Raw genomic sequence first — 16,223 nt, 5'->3', positions numbered from 1 at the left:
AGGCCCTTTCCATTTACTGCATAAGGCAAAGAAGGCTAAAACGTTTGCTGAAACACCAGACTGCCCCTCATTCTGCTGCTGCTTGCCCTACCACTGTAATCACAGCAGGAATTCTCCAAAAGGTTTATTTTACAAAATAATAATACAAGAACATCCATTCACACGCACAACCTGAGGCAGGTATTAGGAGGACGCCCATCAAGACGTGTCCATGGTCTCTCCCTCTGGAAAACAAAAAGCGGGTGCAAGAGTTCAAGATGGAAGAACACACTCCCCGCCTCCCCAAAAAAGAGGATCTCAAAGAGGTCTTCCTCCGTAAAACAAAGAACATCATCCCTGCCACTTGTGAATTTTAAGAGTCCCCAGTTGTAAGCTTTCAAGCTGACAGAGACCCCACACAGAAGAGGTACCAGAGGACTTGAAACAATCTCTCTGCATGCCCGTGATGTAGGTTGAACTGCCTTCCTGGCAAAGGCAGCTAATAGCATTGATCACAAGGTGGTCAACACGTGAGTGGGATGGTTAACTCCTCCCCAGTAGCTGACTGTGTGCTGCTAGCTTGGCACTCCACTCTGGCCTAGAAAGCCGTAGAGCACAAATGGGGGACCTCTGGGCAAGGAGAGGGAGCAGAAAGCTCTCAAGGGCAAGTACAACTGCAAAGCTGCCAGAGCAGGTGGGAAGTCTACTGAAATGCAGGGGGGAGGGAATGCACCACCACAATTTTTGGAAGTTCCTGCTATCTCTCTGCCACCCCCTGCCCAAATTGGGTTACTCGCTAGGCTACCGGGGGAGCAACTGCTGCACTGCGACCTCCGTGCTTTCAAACTAAAAGCAAACGCTGCTTTACTCACACTTTCATTATTTTTCTACTTGCATGCGTCTCTTGCAGGTACTGAGGACAGAGGATTGGGAGGAATAGGAGGGGATTAAGAGCAGGAAGGCCTACCCTGTGCAGTGCACAACAATCAAACAGTTGAGGATTATCTTCTACCCGCCCCACAGGTACTTAGTAATTCTGATCCTATGAAAGTCGCCCAGTGTCATCACCACGCATCCCCAGAAGAACCAACTTTCTGGGTCCCAAGCCATTAGCATACATTGGTCAATGAACACTGCACCAATAACCGCGGAACAAAAAGCAAAAACCAGGCTTATTCTTGCCCCCTGTCAATTATGAGAAGCATCATTACTGTTGTGCAACTTGACTTTTCAGTGGATTTGCAGATGCAGTACTGAACCCGTCCTGTGAATTGACATCGTACGCTGCAACTGGGGCTCGACGTCCTTTGAAGATTTCTCAGCATGGATTGAAGGCAGAATCATATGCTCAGTGCTTCCCATTGCCAAGAACAGCATTCCCACGTCAAGTATGCTTCCTCGCCTGCTTTTTCAAGTCAGACTTGCCTGGGAAGTTTTCTCCACTCTGCACTGCGTTATTGGCTGACCGAGAGGCAGCAACACTAAAAAGTCTGCCCAAACATTTTGGGAAGGGGGTGGGGGAAGAAGAGGACTCAACCCATGCCTGTCATTTTTGACAGAAGCGCTGCAATAGGCATTTTGAAGTTACATCTTAACAAACCGGAATGTGCATTTGAGGATCGCCTCAAAACAAGGATCTAAATCAGGGGGCGGCAGTGCTTTTCTGCCTGAGAAGCACAACCTTATGGGGGCCACATACCACTTGGTGGTCAAAGCCAGAGGGGAAATTGGTCAGGCAAGAGGCAATATCACAGGTGCAGAATGTATTCAAGTGAAGCAAAAAAAAGCACAGTTCAAAGTGTTGGTGCTGACCTTTAAAGCCCGAAACGGCCTCGGTCCTGTATACCTGAAGGAGCGTCTCCACCCCCATCGTTCAGCCCAGACACTGAGGTCCAGCTCTGAGGGCCTTCTGGCGGTTCCCTCATTGCGAGAAGTGAGGTTACAGGGAACCAGGCAGAGGGCCTTCTCGGTAGTGGTGCCCACCCTGTGAAACGCCCTCCCATCAGATGTCAAGGAAATAAGCAGCTATCTTATTTTTAAAAGACATCTGAAGGCATCCCTGTTTAGGGAAGTTTTTAATGTCTGATGCTGTATTGTTTTTAACACTCGATTAGGAGCCGCCCAGAGTGGCTGGGGAAACTCAGCCAGATGGGCAGGGTATAAATAGCAAATTATTATTATTATTATTATTATTATTATTATTATTATTATTAGATGAAGGTGATCACAAGCAGGGCTTGTGAAGGACCTGGCCCTGGGAGACTCCTGAGGGTCAGTGTCATAGAGTGGCTGGGTGCAGAGGAGTGGTGGAAGGCACCAGCTGGGGAACCCCTAAGGGAAGTAGGCTCAGAGCCCAGGGACTGGTGGTGAGACAATGATGAGTGGTTGGAGAAGACTGGGAAGAGGAGGCGTTGGAAGCTGAAGAGGTAACCCGGCTTAGTGAGTAGGGAGAGTCTGTGGCAGAGAGCAGTCCAGAAGCAGCAAGTGGAGGCAGGAGAGGATGGGGAGCCAAGAAGCAGATATATGGCAGGCTGGTGAAGAAGCCAAGGTGTCTCCCCCTCGTGCTGCGACAAGCTCCCCTCCACCTGGTCTCCTAGAACCTGAAGAGGGATGAAGAGGATGGAGCAGAGACAGAGAAGGCGGAGAAGTCTCAGGTTGCTTGGGAAGGACCCAGGAGGAGGAAGAGACTTAGGGAGCTGTGGGAAGGCAGGGACCTTTGAGTCTCTACAGCTGCCTCATTGGTGAAAGGCCTACTGGGAAGAGTTGCTGTTAACTTCACTGACACCTTGTGAGTTATTGCTGACCTGCTCCCGGCTCCCGTCAGATAGAGAGGGCTTCTTTATTTGGCCCTGGGCTTGAAGTTCCCCAAACGGATCTAAAGGAATTCAACTGCTCTGTTCTTGTCCTTTACTGGCCTTGACCAAAGCAGAGCTCTCCATTTCTTCCAGGTGCCTCCTGCGTTTTTCTGCTGCGAAAGTCCTACATACACTTCAAAAGCTCTAGCGAGGATGGCTAGGCCCAGCCCCCGGCTGGAGGAGGTTTTCAACCCACACATCCCTTCGCCTCAAATTGTTACTCACTGAGTTCATTGAACATGAAGGCATCCTGGTACTCTTTCATGTACTGAGTGGAGCGTGACTCGTCCAGGAACAGCGAGTACACGCGCTTGATGTCGTCCACCTGAACCTCTGTGCCCTGTGAATGGGGAGGGAGAGAGGTCAGGGCTCCCAGCAGGAGAAGAGCACAACACAAACTCCAGCACAGTTTCACCACTCCAGACAACTCCATCCAACTAGTCCTGGAAATGAAAACTGAGAACTACTCTGGGCTTCCAAACGCTCCCCCCCCCTCAACTCTTCTCCAAGAGCTTAGGGATCTTGATAAAGAGATCCCACTGACTCTCTAAGCCAGGCATAGGCAAACTTCGGCCCTCCAGATGTTTGGGACTACAATTCCCATCATCCCTAGCTAACAGGACCAGTGGACAGGGATTATGGGAATTGTAGTCCCAAAAATCTGGAGGGCCGAAGTTTGCCTATGCCTGCTCTAAGCTCCCAACACACCTCCCATCATGGGAGTTGGCAGTCCAAGACATCAGGAGGGAGCCACGTTGGCAAATGCTGCCCTAACGGCACCAAAACATTCTTGCTCCCAACTCCAATCCAGGAGAAGATGCACTTGGTAATCTGTGCTCCTCTGCTTCCAATTGCTTTTTAAGTGGGGATTTTAAATGGTTCTAAGCATAGCACACAGGCACTAGAAGGATGGGACAGACCTTTTTAAAATAAAGACATTCATTTGGCCCGCCTGAAGGAACGTCTCCACCCCCATCGTTCAGCCCGGACACCGAGGTCCAGCTCCGAGGACCTTCCGGCGGTTCCCTCACTGTGAGAAGTGAAGCTACAGGGAACCAGGCAGAGGGCCTTCTTGGTAGTGGCGCCCGCCCTGTGGAACGCCCTCCCATCAGATGTCAAGGAAATAAACCACTATCTGACTTTTAGAAGACATCTGATTGCAGCCCTGTTTAGGGAAGTTTTTAATGTATGATGTTTTAATATGTTTTTAATATTCTGTTGGGAGCCGCCCAGAGTGGCTGGGGAGGCCCGGCCAGATGGGTGGAGTATAAGTAATAAATAATAATTATTATTATTTATGGAAAATGAAGCTCATGATATGCACACACACACACACGGGCACAAGTAGGGTGTTTTTGCAAGCTGCGGGTCAGGCTGAGAAGAGAGGGAGAAAAAGTAAGGATTTATTGGCCTTTTGAAGAATGGCAGCACTGGAATGGTGCTGCCCCGCTGGAAGTCCCCGGACTCTACATAGTGCCAGAGCTCACCTTCCGCTTGCGACACACCAAGCTGGCGGCTGTGATGAGCTGGATGGCATAGCGCAGGGAGGTCTCCAAGCCGATGCGCGTCAGCACAGTGTAGGCATCTTCGTTCATCTCGACATCCTCCTCCTCACACCTGCAAGAGATATTCCAGCTCAGAATAAGGAAAGCTTCCACAGTGCAGGGCGAGACGCCGGAACAGCAAAACTGTGATGCGGTAAAACGGGCAGGATGGAAGCATCCCTTTGAGGCAGGAACTGCTGCGCCCTCAAGCTCCCTCTTGCTCACCGGATTTTAAGGATCTGCTTGGTCTCCTTGTCACTGTAAGGGGAGGTCGAGATGATGAGCATGCGGTCCAGGAGGTCAATGGGGATGCCGTGGGGGCTCTGGTAGTTGGTGCCACGAATCCTGCATCAGAGAGGACAGACCCAGAATGAGAGGCGGCTGAAGGACCTCTGTTCCTGCCAGCCTGGTGTCAGGCGTGGAGAGTCCTCCCCTCTCTTTGGTAACTTCACAGACAAGAATTAATGAGCAGTTTATATTTTATAGTCCTTTTTATTCAGTCATCTGATTGCGAGCAAAAATACACATCTCTCCACAAGGAGAGCAGTTGGCTACTCTAAATCCTCCCCCTTCCATCTCCTGCAACATCTGGGGCGCCAACAGAAAGTTCCTCCTCCTCTGCATTCTTTGTTCTCTAATACGGACGGACTACCTAGTTCTTGGGGAGGGAGGGTCCCCCACACTCTCTAATGACGTCTCTGCTGGCTGTTCCCTCCCTTGTTTCTCTCTCCATTATCTCATAACTACGCAACTCCTGTTGAAGCTGCTCAGTGTCTGTCTCTCTCTGCTCCTGAAACCGCTGGAAACGGGGGGGGGGGGGAATCTTCCCTCTTCCCCTCCTCCTCTTCAAAGAGGAGCTTATACGCCTGAGAATGCATTCCCCAATCCTCTGATTCAGACCATTCCACGACACCTGGAGGCAAGGAATCTCCTCTAGGCAGCAGGCATACTCCTCCCAGCCTCTCCCTGTATGCAGGGACAGGTCCTCCATATCGCTGCTGCATTCAGTCCAGCGTTGTAGAGCCATGCCTTCAAAAGCCACTTACTTAATACCAACAGCTTTCCGGCAATCTAGTTGTGACTTCATCAGCGATGGCTGGCGTCTCCATCACCTCCCCTCTAGAAGTGGGGTGCCGGTGCCTCTGCAGATGTCGCTCACAGTCTCCCCATCCCAACCACAAGGCTTCCTCCCACTGTGCCCTTGTCTACCACCACCCTGCCTTCTTGGCTGCAGAGAAAAAGCCCATCTCTAGCCCGGCTTAGGAGCCTCAGCCAGTGAATAAGGACCTGGCTATGATTTTCAGAAGCAAAAAAAGAGGTTTCGGTGTTCTGCCCAGCTTGTGTGCTCTGCCTCATGGCAGGTGCAGAGTTAGCTACAGGAGGCATGGAAGAATTACGTCATTGCCCGGGTCACTGAGAAATGGGATTCTGATCAGCAACTAGTCAGCTGCCAAAACGCCACCACGGCCAGTGCCCGACTGCCCGGTGATATGGTGCCATGCCCCACCCCACGGTGAACTCTGCCAACCTGGTGATGCCTCGATTGGTAGCCATGATGAGGACAGGTGCCATGTCACTCTCCAGGGCCCGGTTCAGGAAGGAGAAGCACTCAATGTCCAGCATGTGGACCTCGTCAATGAACAATACCTGGAAGGGAAATGGGAGAAAAAGGAGGAGAATGGCATTGGCCACCAGCAAAACACTCAAACGAGAGGAAAGCACGGAAGAGAGCAGCGGAGGGTACAACACGCGCTCTAAAACAGGACTCACCCCTGGGATCACCTCGGCCTTGCCCTCCTCTCGCCACTCGGCGACCTTGGCGTTGATCTGCTCTCGCACCTCGGATTTTATCTCCCCTGTGTCACCTGGGAGCATACACAAGATGAGGGAGGGGAAGGAAGAGGCATGAAGAGCTGCTTCTTCAAAAACAAGGCTGCCTTCAGATGTCTTCTAAAAGTCAGATAGTTGATTATTTCCTTGACATCTGATGGAAGGGTGTTCCACAGGGCAGGCGCCACTACTGAGAAGGCCTTCTGCCTGGTTCCCTCTAACCTCACTTCTCGCAGGGAGGGAACCGCCAGAAGGCCCTCAGAGCTGGACCTCAGTGTCCGGGCTGAACGATGGGGGTGGAGACACTCCTTCAGGTATACTGGGCCGAAGCCGTTTAGGGCTTTAAAGGTCAGCACCAGCACTTTGAATTGTGCTCGGAAACGTACTGGGAGCCAATGTAGGCCTTTCAGGACTGGTGTTATGTGCTCTCGGCGGCCACTCCCAGTCCAGATACAATGATGCAGCAGCCTAAATTTCTGCAAAACCCTCCAAGTAAGGGGTCAGGAAACGTTTTCAGCAGGGGGCCGGTCCACTGTCCCTCAGAACTTGTGGGGGGCCAGACTATATGGGGGGGGGGAATGAACGAATTCCTATGCCCCACAAATAACCCAGAGATGCATTTTAAATTAAAGGACACATTCTACTCATTTAAAAACACACTGATTCCCGGACCGTCCATGAGCCGTATTTAGAAGGCGGTTGGACCGGATCCGGCCCCTGGGCCTTAGTTTGCCTACCCATGCTCCAACTCCAGGTTTCCAATGAACTACTTCCACCCCACTCCCTCCAGTTCATCCATATCGTCATACCAGAGAAGAGTGCGAGGAAGCCCTGTGTGCGGCTGTTGATGACATCAATTTCGTGCAGCGAGACTGTGTGCACCACCTCCTTGCGCTTCTGCAGCTCCCCGTCAGGGCACTGGACAAACTTGGTCTGGGACAGGGAATAATATAGGCAGTTGGAAGACCTGAATGCTTCTCGTGCCTGGCACCCAAGCCCATTCATGCTCGAGCCCAGGGGCAGGAAACTCTTGCAAGACAAAGACATACAAAGCTAACTTACGTGAAATTAAACTGTGGGTCCATCTATCTGCTCTAACAGCCCGCAACTCTCTTAAGGAAGGGATGGGTAACCTGTGGGCCTCGGGATGTTACTGGACTACAACTTGCATTGGCCCTAGCCAGCATGGCAGATGGTAAAGGATGATGGGAGTTGTAGTCTAAGAACATCTGGAGGACCACAGGTTCCTCATCCCTGCCCTAGGGTTTCAGGCCCATCTCCCCGAGATCCTTTGACCTGGAGATGTTGGGGAATGAGCTGGGCACTTTCTGTGTGCGAAGCAGGTGCTCCACTGAGCTATGGCATCTAACTACAGCATGCAAAGGTCACCCCTCACAGGCAGCCACCATCAACGGAGCCTTGGGATCTCCCATCACCTCACATCAATTTGCACTTCTCACCCCCCACTGCAAATACCTGCGAACCCATAGCATCGTAGTCCCTTGCCCGGGTAAAGGAGCGTCCTAGTTTGGTGATCTTCCCCGTGGCTTTGTCAATGGTAATGACATCCCTGCGGACACAAAAAGAAGGAGGAAATATGAGGACTGAGCCCCGCCTTTTGGCTCTGGGTGGAAGACACCTTGCAAAGGACCCACCTGCCATCGCCTCAGGAGGGCAAGTTAATTTATCTTCTCTCCTCAAAACTGATGCACGAGTTGAAGAGCGCTGTAGGGTAGGCTGTATTTCTTTCCATTCATGGTTATGGGTGGCAAGAAGCCTAACCTACACTAACCTTCAATAACTAACCTTCAATTTCTCTGGGGAGAAAATGCAGCGCTAAGGAGGATCCTCAGTTAGGGGAAATTCAAAAGGTGTGGAGCCAGAGGAAGCTGAGCTAGTCACTCTGTTCAAGCCTGAGCTGCATAACTTCATCAGACAATATCCTTCTTGCTAAATTCATGTAACGTTGCTGCACTATCAGGGTGGGATCGGACATTGCAGCCGGCAAGTGTAAATGAATGCTTGGCTGCCAAACCTAGCTGTAATTTGTGGACCTCTGACATTAATGATTCTGAGTCAATCTTCTCATGTAAGGAGGGATACACATACTGTCTGTTTGTTCTGTAAGAGTCAGCAGCTTTAGAAGACATTTAGAAGCAGCCCTGTATACGGAAGCCTTTTAATGTGTAATGTTTTATGTTTTTATATATGTTGGAAGCCACCCAGAGTGGCTGGGGCAACCAAGTCAGATGGGCAGGATATTATTATTTTTATTATTAGACGCGGGCCGCACTGTGGTCTAAACCATTAAGCCACTTGGGCTTGCCGATCGGAAGGTCGGCGGTTCGAATCCCTGTGACGGGTTGAGCTCCCGTTGCTCTGTCCCAGCTCCTGCCAACCTAGCAGTTCCAAAGCACACCTATACAAGTAGATAATTAGATACCACTGTGGCGGGAAGGTAAACGGCGTTTCCGTGCGCTCTGGTTTCCATCACGGTGTCCCGTTGCGCCAGAAGCGGTTTAGTCATGCTGGCCACATGACCCGGAAAGCTGAATGTTGGATAAACGCCGGCTCCCTCGGCCTGAAAGCGAGATGAGTGCCGCAACCCCACAGTCGCCTTTGACTGGACTTAACCGTACAGGGGTCCTTTACCTTTTTACCTTACTATTATTATTAATTTATGTGGGCCTGTAGGGGCAAAGTATAAAGATGGCTGAACTTCAGGCCTTCCCAAGCCATGTCCTCTCATCTCCAGGTAATGTATTAAATACTCCTCTGTGCTATTCACGAACTGTGTTCACCTTTATCAGTCCTTCAATGTTAGACATTCCCCACCCCATCCTTTCCTGCTTCGATTTGTCACTCGAGTGTGCTTCCCTGTTGTCCACAGAAACCAGCAATCCTGACTTCCTTCACAGATACCGGACAGCTCAGGAACCCTAACTCTCTGTGCCCTTCCCCACTGGCTCTCCCTTCACACCTCTGCCCCACCTTCATGCCCGGCCCTGGCTCACCCAGCCTGTACTTTCTCCTTGGTCAGGGACTCAATCATCTTGGTGCCCAAGTCATAGATGGTCTCCATTTCGGTTGTCTTCAGTGTCAGCTTCCCCACCTTAGCACCCTGCAATGAGAAGGAGACAGTCAACATCCCTCCAGCGCTTGTTACCTTGATAAATGGGCTGCTGTGTGCAGTGCTGCCATTACTGGGTAATAGCTAGCCTGCCATCCCTGTATTATACTCCAGCCTCAACTCACAGTGCCAGTCGCTGGGCGATCTATTTGGATCTCAACCACTTCACCTTCAATGATTTCTGTTTCCTCCCTGCAAGAATAAGGGGATAAAACTGATCTCAGCAGGCAAAGAGGGTGGACTGCAGAGTACCACACTTTCATCAAAAAGAGCTGGAAATATAATTTCAGAGGCAGCTGAGGAATCCAACAGGCCTTGCTTTGCTGTGTGCGCCACTCTCCAGCCAGAGAATTTAAGACACTGGCTTCTAGTTTATTTTCTGAAGACCTATTTTATTCCATTAGCAGCTAAGGTGGCATTAAATGCACCGTGCAGAATGCTACAAAAGCCAAAACCAACCACCAAACATGTTGCTGCCCAGCTCTCATGCTCAACAAGTTTTTTCAAAGTTTCCTAGAATCCTCCTTGTTGACTCCCCTCACTTCTGTTTGAATCCTCCAGTGCCCACCCTCAACGTCCTGTTTTAAACTCCCAAGCCACCCCCAGAGAACAAAAGACCTCCCAGCTGCTCCTCACTTGATACGGACGCCAATGGAGCGCCGGAAGGCTTGAGTCAGCGCCTCAGTCTTGCTCATCTCCAAGGAGAAGATCTCGCTGCCAGCAATGGCTGTGAAAGGGGTATCAAGGCCCAGGGCCTGCGCCATTCCTGAGAGAAGAAATGGCAGCTTGGTTTTACAACACATGACTTCTTTCTCTTTTTTTCATTCTTTTATTTATATTTTATACATTTATTTACATTTTATACGTTCTTTTACACGTTAAAAAACATTTTGACAAAGTAGGATTCATAAATAAATAAGAATAAAAATATGCACCCCACCCCCGAGACCATTCCATTGTAACTATCCAACCTCCCAAAATTTCAACACCTCTTGCGATGATTTGACCCCTTTCCGTTTTTAACAGTACAAATTCTACAAACGCCTTCCATATATCCTCAAAATCATTTCTGCATATTCCCTGTCTTAACTTAATGGCACATGTTAATTTATCATTAATAGCTATATCCCACACCTCTTTATACCATTCTTCCATTTTATATTCTGCTTGCCCCTTCCACTTCCTGGCTACAGTCGTACCTTGTTACATCAGTCTCTGGTTGTGTTTTTTCAGGATACAAATGCAGCAAATCCGGAAGTGTATACTCCTGGGTTTCACCATACGTGCATGCGCAGAAGCGCTCTGAGCGTCTCGCACATGTGCAAAGCACTCTATTGCACCATGTGCATGCGCAGAAGTGGTACTCTACTTGCAGACTTTTCGGGATGCGAACAGCACCCCGGAACACATCGAGTCTGTAACTAGAGGTACCACTGTATAATAATTTGTGCAGCTGTCAATAAATTTGTGAACAAGTCCTTCATAGCCTGTGAACCTTCCACTCCATTGTAAATAGATAATAATGCTGCCTCTGGCACTATCCCTACTTCAAGTGTCAGCAGAAGTAGTTTTTGTGTCTGGACCTTACCCATAGCAATGGCGGTCTTTCCCGTGCCTGGTTGGCCAGCGATCAGGACGGCCCGACCAGCAATCTTCCCCTCCTTGATCATCTCCAAGATCACACCAGCAGCTCGACGGGCAGCTAGTTGTCCTACCATGCCCTGGGACACCTAGCCAGGTGGTGGGGAGAGGGAGAGAAAGCAGTGAAGGAACAGGAAAACCAAAAGGCCCCACACTTCATTTATTCCCTTGTTTGCACAATCACAGATCCGTATTCCTCTCAAACACATACACAGCACCCTACCTTCCTCCTCATTCCCACTCTGTACTATCCCTTATTTATTCCTTTTTATTTCACCCTGCCCCCTGTAAATCCATGAATGCACCCACAAACATTAAAAAGCTACATAAAGGCTTATGATCCCAATGGCAACACCTATAGCTTTCATTCAAATCACTTGCATTCACCGTTTCATTACCCTCCAGCAACCCACTCCCATCCCCCTCTTGAATGAAAAATGGTGGGAAAGGGGCTAATCTATATTTTTTATGATGTTGGCAAATCCCTTACTTTCCACTGCAATTGGCTGGACAAAGATAACCAGAGGCAGAGCAAGGTGAGCACGTCAGCGTTAAAACCCAGGAAGCTTTAGCACTTTCAAAGTTATGTGCATAGAAAAAACATGATCATACTACATATGTGGCCCCAGAAACAAGTGCCTCTACATCCACAATGCATAAACAACCTCTGTACCACTCATCTGTTATTATATATTCTGAAAGCTCCTAGTATTCCACTTTCTATTTGATTAGATTTTACCAATCACCCACCCACCCACACCAATCTAGCAACTCTCTGAAAGCTCTTTTTCCAGGTACCTGTCTGGGTTCCAACGTATCATCTAAGCCAAGTCCTCTAATGTGGGAGTGGGCACCTGTGTGAGAGACATGTAGACTATTATTAGATGGTCAGTGACCCAGAAACCCATCTGTCCTTGTCCTGCCCCTTGATCAAATATGCTTTTTTAAAGCATTTACTTCCATTGAGAAAGCAACATAATCTTCACTGAGGAACTTGACAAGTCCTATTCAGGCATTTGCTTCAACTCTTTCGGTTGTCATCTGTCTGTCTCAAGAGATAATGGAGTGTGTCTCCAGGGGTGAAGTCAAACCACTGGAGAATCACAGCGCCTGCTGTGACTGCAGAGACTGGTAACTCGTATTGCTGCCTCCCGCATTGTTTTTGCTGCGTTAACAGCACCAGAGTGACCTCTCCAGGGCGCAAACAGTGTGCATGGAGGTCCTGGGCTGCCCAGATGACATGACCCCTTTCTCAGCCTCACTGATGTGGTCCAAAAGCAAGCAGAGCAATACATTTGGCACCAGCTTGGCTGCCAGTTGGCTGCCGGAAGGAGGTGTACAAGATGCCATCCAAAGGTTAAAAGTGTACAGTGATGGAAGACCTGCCCCAATGTCCATTGGCATGGCAGTGCCTGTCCACTGAGCCCAGGAGCACCTATGCACATTCAACTGAACATGCATTCTTGTGCAATTTAGAATTCAAATAACACAGAGTTCCCAAATGCACAAAGGCTCCTCAGCATGTTTGGTCAGGCATGCAAAGTCCCTTTCATGTGCATGCCCCCAGTTCTTTATACACTTTTAACCCCCATGTGTTTAGACAAATACCTGAAGAGAGATATAATAAATTGGAACGCCAGGCAAAAATGGGAGACAATCCCAGGTCAAGGAGCAATGGAAACTCACCAATCCGTTCAATCCGGGTGACATCCCGAACTTCAGGGACCTTGGTAGCCTGAAAGAGAAAATGATTTAATGAGGCCTGCCAAAATCCAGGTATCAGTGGACATGTTTCGGAGGAAGAGTTACACTACATTTCATACCTCATCACCACAAAGCATTCTAAACACAAGCATTCTAAATCCTTTCACGTATTTGGATGTGACTTTCCACAACTACTGAATACCCAGTTTCTGAAACAATCAAGTGATGGATATAGAAAGGGCAAAGAAGGATGACAAAGATGGAGGAGAGAAAACCTTGCCTTTTTCCTTGACTGGGCCCTCAAGGTTTACAAGGTAAAACCACAAAACGTAAATGTTTGCAGGCTATATCTGCAAAGCTTATATGAGAGCCCATGTGGTGTCCTTAAGAGGGGTGCAGTGGTTGGCGTGACAGAAAACCCCTTACTCAGCCATTCAATGACCATCACCACCCAGCTCAGCCTTGAAATTCACTAACGACAACCAGTCTCAAATTAACTGATGCAGGGAAATGAAAGTTAACCATGGATAAGAGGAGACTGAAGGGAGATAGTATAACCAGCTTCCAATATCTAAAGGGCTGTCACATAGAAGGTGGAACAAGCTTGTTTCCTCCTGCTCTTGAGGGCAGGAACCAAATCAATGGCTTCAAGTCACAAGAAAGGAGATTCTGACTATACTGTACACCAGGAAGAATTTTCTGAGAATCACTGAACTGTAGAGTTGGATGGGATCCCCAACCACTTGCAAGGCAGGAATCCCAACAAGCAGGCCCCAATCCAATTTGAAGCCATACTAGATCCTGCTTAGCTTTGCACTTTTATCGCTACACTACACAGGGAGCTTTCTTGACAGCAAGGACTATCCCACAGTGGAACAGGCTCCCTCCGCCGAATGACATGGACGCTTTAGTTGAAATTCCTGCATTGCCAGGGGTTGGTCTAGGTGACCATTTGGGGTGGCTTTCAACTCTAGAATTTTATCCCAGCTGGAGCTCGTTGGAGAAAAATCCGGATTTGAAAACGCATGAGATGGATGTATCTGTCTTCAGTAAGGGGTGGGGATGAAACCTGTGGCCCTCCGGTTCTCGCTGGACTATGCCCATCATAGAATTATAGATTTAGAAGGGACCCCAGGGGTCATCCAGTCCACCCCCCCCTACAATGCAGGAATCTCAGCTAAAGCATTCATGACAGGCGGCCATCCAACCTCTGCTTTAAAACCTCCAAGGAAGGAGAGCCCATGACCTCCCAAGGCAGACTCCATTCCACTGTCGGAAAGTTCTTCCTCATGTTTAGTCGGTATCTCCTTTCTTGCAACTTGAATCATCCCTGACTGCTGGCCATGGGGGGCCGGGGCTGATGGGAATCACCACAGCATTGTAGGGGTTGGGAGGGACCACGAAGGTCATCTGACCCGACCCCCTGCAAAGCCAGGACCATTTTTTGCCCCCCACGTGGGACTCGAACTCGCGACCCTGAAATTCAGAGTCTCCTGTTCTGACAAATTGAGCTGTCCCAGGTTGCGGTCGGGAGTCGCACAAACTTCTGAGGAGATTCCCCACCCCCACTCCCCTCAGATGGGGCCGGTGAGGCTCCGGGGGCAGCCCTAGGGCGACGCACGGAGGCAAACGGAGGGCAGGGGGGCGCCCCGGACCCTCCTTCCTCCCCACCCAAAAAAGTTGCGATTAATCCGGGTCTCTTTCCTGGAAGGGAAAGAGGCTTGTCGCTCACCGCGGCGGTTGCCATGCTGCTGCTGCTGCTCCTGCTTCAGTCTCGCGCCGTCTCTAAGCACCAGCCCGCTCCGCCCGCCCCAACAGCTTCAGCAGCCCGGGAGCTGAAGCCGGAAACAGGAAGCGGTCCTTACGGAGGGTGCCGCTCTAGCTGATCTCTATTGTCGCCCCGGTCCTCCAGCTCATTCCTCCCTATAGAGGGGCCCTTAACGACAGCCTTCCCGACGGATTATGAGGCTCCCGCAGCCGCGCTGGGGCTGATGGGAGTTGTAGTCCGAAACTTGGGAGAGGGGGAAGGTTTTGAAGGAAGATTTTAAACGTTCTCGCCATCACCTCATACAGGTTCACAGATCACTGTTTATTTTTATTTTTTTTTGCTTGGCGTCCGCCTGTCTCTAGAGACTACTAGAGACTAATGTTGTAATTTAATACTAATGTTGTATTTTAATCTTGTTTTTAAGTTGTATTCATTCAACTTGTTTTTATTATTGCTTGTTAGCCGCCCTGAGCCCGGCCTTGGCTGGGGAGGGCGGGGTATAAATAAAAATTATTATTATTACTATTATTGTCATTACTATTATGTGTTAAGTCACTTCACTTTATCTTGCCCAAAGCATCCTGTCATAGAAAAATTATGGGTTGGCTTTTGCTGCCCACCTCCCTGATGTAAACGAGATGGCATCCCCAAGGGACTTAGTGTCCCCTAAGCCCATTATAAGCCATAGAAAAATGGATGAAGGTAGGATCCAGTGAAAGCAAGACATATCTTTATTTTTCTTTTGCAACTAGATCCGCCGACTCCCCCGCCACACACACACCTCCTTGTGAGGAAGTGAGAGACCACAAAGAAAGTGTGCAGGAACCTTTAAAGACTTGAGACATCACCCAATCCCTTAGCCAAAGGCCACCCTAAATGCATCATGCATACAAAATCGGCCTTATATGCCCAAATCGTCTTGCCCCAGCAAGCAACCTGTACCAGCTGAAGTTTCCAAAGCGACTTCAGAGGTAGCCCCACATATAACATATTGCAGTAATCTAACCTAGAGTTACCTAGAACTCCTGCCATGTATATCCTGTGCCAGGGACACAGTTCGTTCTTCCAGGCCTCAGAAAGTTTTAGCCACACTGCCCGTAAGAACATCACACTATTAATTCAGGGCTCAAATTGGTTTTATGGAACACAGCAACGAAACAAAAACTGGAGGAGGGGGTGATTTATTTTAGGTAGTTTGGTTCCCAGCTCAAAAACATGGGTCCTCTTAGAATAGCTGTCACTTTGATGCAGCAGCTACCGTATTTTTTGCTCTATAAGACTCACTTTTTCCCTCCTAAAAAGTAAGGGGAAATGTGTGTGCGTCTTATGGAGCGAATGCAGGCTGCGCAGCTTTTCCAGAAGCCAGAACAGCAAGAGGGATTGCTGCTTGCACTGCGCAGCGATCCCTTTTGCTGTTCTGGCTTCTGAGATTCAAAATATTTTTTTTCTTGTTTTCCTCCTCCAAAAACTAGGTGCGTCTTGTGGTCTGGTGCGTCTTATAGAGCGAAAAATACGGTAACTGCTCCCTGCCTGCCCTCCCTACCTCCACTGTAAGCTATCTTATCCGGCCCCCCCCCTCACCTTTGTGTGTGTTCATATATATACCATACATAACCTATATTAACGTAGTGGCTTTAGCATGGGATGGGGTTTAATCAACATAAACAGTATTGTGTAGTGATGTGAGAGACTAGGGTTCAAATCCACTCTCGGACATGAACTTCACTGGGTGACCTTGGGCCAGTCACCAACTGCCTCAGTCAAACCTCACA

The 16,223-nt window shown here is 49.2% G+C and overlaps 1 protein-coding gene and 1 long non-coding RNA gene across 3 annotated transcripts in view; one reads left to right on the top strand and one right to left on the bottom strand.

The window, feature by feature from the left end:
- The window catches only part of LOC308460688, a 91,290-nt gene that overhangs the window by 22,498 nt on the left and 52,569 nt on the right, over positions 1-16,223 (top strand). The window lies entirely within an intron of this gene.
- RUVBL2 (RuvB like AAA ATPase 2) lies at positions 110-14,568 on the bottom strand. Of its 2 annotated transcripts, XM_080978742.1 has the most exons (16): positions 14,416-14,568; positions 12,666-12,714; positions 11,778-11,833; positions 10,927-11,068; positions 9,975-10,104; positions 9,464-9,530; positions 9,223-9,329; positions 7,685-7,778; positions 7,018-7,141; positions 6,149-6,243; positions 5,907-6,025; positions 4,604-4,723; positions 4,322-4,451; positions 3,060-3,174; positions 852-892; positions 110-224 (listed from the first exon to the last, which is right to left on the bottom strand). In XM_080978742.1, the coding sequence occupies exons 1-15, from the start codon at positions 14,428-14,430 to the stop codon at positions 867-869; spliced, it is 1,389 nt and encodes a 462-aa protein (XP_080834868.1). In that variant the 5' UTR covers positions 14,431-14,568; the 3' UTR covers positions 110-224; positions 852-866. The 2 variants fall into 2 exon arrangements, with proteins under 2 accessions (XP_080834868.1, XP_080834869.1); XM_080978743.1 differs by lacking the exon at positions 852-892.

The sequence above is a fragment of the Podarcis pityusensis genome (assembly GCF_964106645.2).
Source record: "Podarcis pityusensis genome assembly, chromosome: 13".
Classification (NCBI taxonomy): domain Eukaryota; kingdom Metazoa; phylum Chordata; class Lepidosauria; order Squamata; family Lacertidae; genus Podarcis; species Podarcis pityusensis.
Note: the sequence above shows the minus strand (reverse complement) of the source record. Positions and strands in the feature narration are given on the sequence as shown.